The 2,090-nt window shown below is 35.6% G+C and overlaps 1 protein-coding gene across 1 annotated transcript; it reads right to left on the bottom strand.

Moving 5' to 3' along the window:
• Nucleotides 1–356: 356 nt before the first annotated feature.
• LOC106092847 (antigen 5 like allergen Cul n 1-like) lies at nt 357–1,642 on the bottom strand. The gene is made up of 4 exons (XM_013259775.2): nt 1,375–1,642; nt 1,162–1,311; nt 870–1,105; nt 357–694 (listed from the first exon to the last, which is right to left on the bottom strand). The coding sequence occupies exons 1-4, from the start codon at nt 1,513–1,515 to the stop codon at nt 433–435; spliced, it is 789 nt and encodes a 262-aa protein (XP_013115229.1). The 5' UTR covers nt 1,516–1,642; the 3' UTR covers nt 357–432.
• Between the last annotated feature and the right edge of the window lie 448 nt (nt 1,643–2,090).

The following is a 2,090-nucleotide window of genomic DNA, read 5'->3' as shown; positions in this document are numbered from 1 at the left end:
TTAGCATATGGTTTATCCAGTCTCTAAGGACCGGGTCCACCCGGAACTGGTATAAGGATTGGATCAGTGTGTCGGTCAGCACATTGTTAAAAGCCCCCTCGATCTCAATGCATACGAAAATTTGTATGGGAATGCTTACGTTGTTGTTCGGCTTATCGTTCGATAAATTCTTTGTATAAAATTAGATACACAAACCGAAGTAATTTTTTTTCGGTTGCAGGCCGAACGAACATCTTCGTTCGACGTCGACAAACAGGCTATAAAGAACCATAAGTATAGATGATTGAGAAATAGTCGGCGCATCACACAAGACAAAAGTCGTGAAAAAGAAGAATTTTACTAAATTAAAAACAAAATTTTGTGTGCTGCTTAGTTTATTCTTTGTATAAATTCTATTTAATTCTTACAAAATTTGAATATTTGTCCGTTTTACTAATATTTATACCATGATAAATCGTCGGGATCAATCCTCTCAGCACATAAGGATTCAAATATTCTATGTCGTTTTTTGCACTGGGATGCTGGTGGTCCTGGTTTGTAACTGGGAATATTACGAAAATTTGATGACGAATAGTTACAAGTGAAAATCACCATCCTTTTCACAGGGGGACCAGGCAATAAATTATTTAAAAACGCACATCCAATGTATGTTTGACGGTCCGAAACGAGAAGTGTGAAATGTCCTGTCTGAGGGCTGAAATATGAAACATGGTTTGACTCTTGAATCGAATATATTAGAACAGAGTTAATTCCTGCCATAAAAATAATTTTAATTTAGTAAAATTTAGTGAAAATTTACGAAATTGAAGGGGCCAATGCTAGGTGAATTTTAGCACTGAAACAAAATATTTCAATGAGCAATGTTTTACCTCGTTTTATGATAAGATTTTAACACTGTTAAATTTGCATCAACCTGTTCGTCGAACCAGAGTAATATTGCTTCTTTTATAAAACCTTTAACGGGGATATCTAGATTTTTAGTTTTTGCAGTGTAAATATTTTGTCCAGCCATTCTAAATTTTTTTGTACTACGGCATTCATCATGAGCAAAGACACAGCTCTTTACATTATACTCAGCAGTCTCGGCTAAAGCGGGATCCCATTGCTTTTACATTGTGGTGGATTTAAATATAAGTATTAAAACATGTTTTAGGAACTTACCACACTGGGCATGCGAGCAGCAGGATAAAAACATTTCACCTTCCCAGATGCTAATCTATTTCTGTAGTAATTTGTCTCATCCTCAATCAATTGTATGTATGGTTCCATGTCTTCCAATTTGGGCTCACCTTGGCACTTGTCACTAAATTTCTACAACATAGTCGAACATTTTAGTACAGTCGTTAAAACACAATTTTCCCTGACTTTAACTACTTTTGTTTTTCCGCAAGCAACATGTTTTCCCTGATAGGGACACATTTTTGAATCGCAATAATCGACATCGTCCCCACACCATACATCTGCTAATCGAGTGATTATAATAACTGCTAGCATAAAATAGTCCAACTGATGCATTGTATTTGTAAACTTAAATGTTTCTATTTTTTGTGAAGCCTTTTTTAACGTTTTGTCGACGATAGTAAAATATTAAAAACACTTTAATAACAAAGTCACGTTTACGTATAAAGTTAAAGAAATGGAAAACAAATTGACGACAAATAAGTTAGTGATCTCATTTATATACGGCGAGAAATTATTGTGGAACCCGGCGTTGCGATGCAAATGGGTTATTTCCTTAATTTTACCCAAATACCTAACTACATGTCATATTACTACTATTCCATAGAGCACCACAAATTTCTTTCTTGCTAAGATCGTTGCACAGCGGGATAGAATCGAAAAAAACTAGTAAAAAATCTACCGTTTGAAAATGGACAAAGAAATCTCGTTGAAACTTTGAATGACTAAAACTGAGTTGTTTTCGAGACGAATCGCAAATTTCAAGGCCCTAAGTGGTCCGGGCTCTTCTGGGTAGGGCCCCAAGCTTGGTCAACTTCGCATTCCGAAAAATTATTCAGACTGAAAAATCTTCATTTGTGGTCCGAACTTTATATTTCCTGCTCTGAAATCCCTACAAAAAAAGTCCGCCT

Source organism: Stomoxys calcitrans, chromosome 3 (genome assembly GCF_963082655.1).
Source record: "Stomoxys calcitrans chromosome 3, idStoCalc2.1, whole genome shotgun sequence".
Taxonomy (NCBI): domain Eukaryota; kingdom Metazoa; phylum Arthropoda; class Insecta; order Diptera; family Muscidae; genus Stomoxys; species Stomoxys calcitrans.
Note: the sequence above shows the minus strand (reverse complement) of the source record. Positions and strands in the feature narration are given on the sequence as shown.